Source organism: Nansenia antarctica, assembly GCF_963989245.1.
Source record: "Nansenia antarctica genome assembly, chromosome: 5".
In the NCBI taxonomy this organism is placed as follows: Eukaryota; Metazoa; Chordata; class Actinopteri; order Argentiniformes; family Microstomatidae; genus Nansenia; species Nansenia antarctica.
Genome location: NC_137690.1, coordinates 843,064 through 845,563, shown reverse-complemented (window position 1 = coordinate 845,563; position 2,500 = coordinate 843,064). Strand labels below are relative to the sequence as shown.

The following is a 2,500-nucleotide window of genomic DNA, read 5'->3' as shown; positions in this document are numbered from 1 at the left end:
GCTTCTGCAGCCGCCGGTTCAGCCAGTCGTCCACGCTGCGCAACCACGTGCGCCTGCACACCGGGGAGCGCCCTTACAAGTGCCACGTGTGCCAGAGCGCGTACTCGCAGCTGGCCGGCCTGCGGGCGCACCAGAAGAGCGCCAGGCACCGGCCGGGGGGGGGCCGCTGCGGCGGGAGGGGGGGCGGGGCTCCAGCAGATCCAGCAGCAGCAGACGCACCTCAACCACCTCCACCGCCACTCCCCGCCTCTCTCCTCCTCCTCTCAGGGGGGCGGCGGCACCCCCCACCTCCCTCCCCCGCCACCCCCCCCCTCGTCCGCCGCCCCCCGCCCCCCGCATGCCCACCCCCACCCCCACCCCCACCCCCACTCTGCCGCCCTGGGCCACCACATCCCCACCATGGTGCTGTGAGAGGGGGGGGGGTGGGGTGGGGGGGGCGGGGAGGGGAGGGGGTGGACGTGTGTAGATACTTTTGACAGGGGGGGGCGATATTGATATTTAAAATCTTAAATTTTGTCCACGCAGGGGCACCAACCCCCCCCCCACGCTACCCCCCCTCTACAGAGCCCCTGTGTAATTTGACCCTTGCTGTCTGAGGTCTAACTGGACCCCCCCCTCACACAGACACCCACGGCGGCGCCGTCCAGCTCACTGCTTCTCTATGAGGCCACAGCGTGCTGTGTGATCCTCTGAGACAGCGTGCTGTGTGATCCTCTGAGACAGCGTACTGTGTGATCCTCTGAGACAGATACGCAGCGTGCTGTGTGATCCACGCATTCATGATGGCCGCTCTTCTGCTCTGGGTGCGATTTATACTGTCTGCTCTGATCGGCCCTGTCTGTGTCTGAGGTCGCCAGGCAGGAAGCAGGAAACAGGAAACAGGAAGTAGCGCGCAGGTTTAATGTGACGAAGACTCTGAAGCTCTGGTGATGATGTCACTGATCAGCTGTTCCTCCAGGCAGCCCGCTGATTGGTCGAGACTCGTATTATCATACTGATAACTTATAGAAACACGTTGAGGATCAGGTTTTACAGTTCTGGTAAAAATGCAGCATAATTATGTATCTATATTATTATATATATATAATTATGTATCTATATTATTATATATATAATTATGTATCTATATTATTATATAAATATATATAATTATGTACTATCGCCTTCTGTAGGTTAAGTTCTGAAATGTTAAACATGTTCGTAGCGTCTCTCTCTTGCCTGTGCTGTAAATCTGAAAGAGTCACGCGCTTTTAATCGGTTTGCATGCAACGTTTCTGTTTTGAAGTTGTAATTAGCTTGTTTCGCCACAAGGGGGCAGTGGAAACAGATGAATGTTTGAGATGAAATTCTCCGACGTGATCCTTGACATCGACACGTGCTGCAGTCCTGATGTCCGTGTAAACAGACGATATATGTAAAGGTTGTGTAAATATTATCATAAGATGTTCTCTCTATTTCCAGAATTATTAAGCAGTCACTTTATCTATCTATGTATAACTGAAAGGAGAGAAGCTGTTACAGTATATATGTGTGTGTTATGTGTGTATATATATGTGTGTATATATATGTGTGTAATATGATGTAAACCTGTCCTCTTATAGAAATGACTTTGTATTTTCACCTCCAAATAAATCGCAGCGTAAACCTGTCTGGTTGTTCACATACATATTCAGTTTTATTATATATATATATATATTAAAATTTAAAAAAAGGCAAAAGGTGTAGTGTGTGTGTGTGTGTGTGCATCTGTGTGTGTGTGTGTGTGTGTGTGTTGTGTGTGTGTGTGTGGCGTGCGGTGTGTGTGTATCTATATGTGTGTGTATCTATGTGTGTGTGTATCTATGTGTGTGTGTGTATCTATGTGTGTGTGCGTTCTATGTGGTTGTGTGTGTGTGGTTGAGTGTGAGTGTTGCTTCAGAGCAAACAGAGCGTGGTTCACAGTAACATCAGACTGCTGGGAATCAGACGGCAGCTGCCAGCTCAGCTCCGGTCCGCAGGGAGACAGATATGATATTGATTATGGAGGCGGAGACAGATATGATATTGATTATGGAGGCGGAGACAGATATGATATTGATTATGGAGGCGGAGGACAGATATGATATTGATTATGGAGGCGGAGACAGATATGATATTGATTATGGAGGCGGAGACAGATATGATATTGATTATGGAGGCGGAGACAGATATGATATTGATTATGGAGGCGGAGACAGATATGATATTGATTATGGAGGCGGATATCGATCTCTGAGAACAGTTCAGCTGAAGATTAAAGGTGTCTCTCTCTCTCTGATCCCTGCGTTGTGTCATTCCAACATTCAACAACACGGCCTTCAGGATCAATGACAGACTTCATACCCGGGTCGCTGGTCCTCAGAAGGGTAGAGTTATGACTGTTGCAGCTAGAGGACACAGACACGCTCTCTCTCTCTGTCTCTCACTCTCTCTCTCTCTCTCTCTCTCTCTCATCTCTCTCTCTGTCTCTCTCTCTCTCTGT

At 49.2% G+C, this 2,500-nt stretch overlaps 1 protein-coding gene across 1 annotated transcript in view; it reads left to right on the top strand.

The window, feature by feature from the left end:
- prdm12b (PR domain containing 12b) overlaps positions 1–743 on the top strand; it is a gene marked incomplete at both ends in the record, with an annotated part of 5,156 nt that extends 4,413 nt beyond the window's left edge. The window contains 2 exons of the mRNA XM_080532879.1: positions 1–171; positions 724–743. The exon at positions 1–171 is cut by the window's left edge and continues 157 nt beyond it. Of these exons, the coding sequence (XP_080389005.1) occupies positions 1–171; positions 724–743 (191 nt within the window). The remainder of the gene's footprint in view (positions 172–723) is intronic.
- Positions 744–2,500: the final 1,757 nt, after the last annotated feature.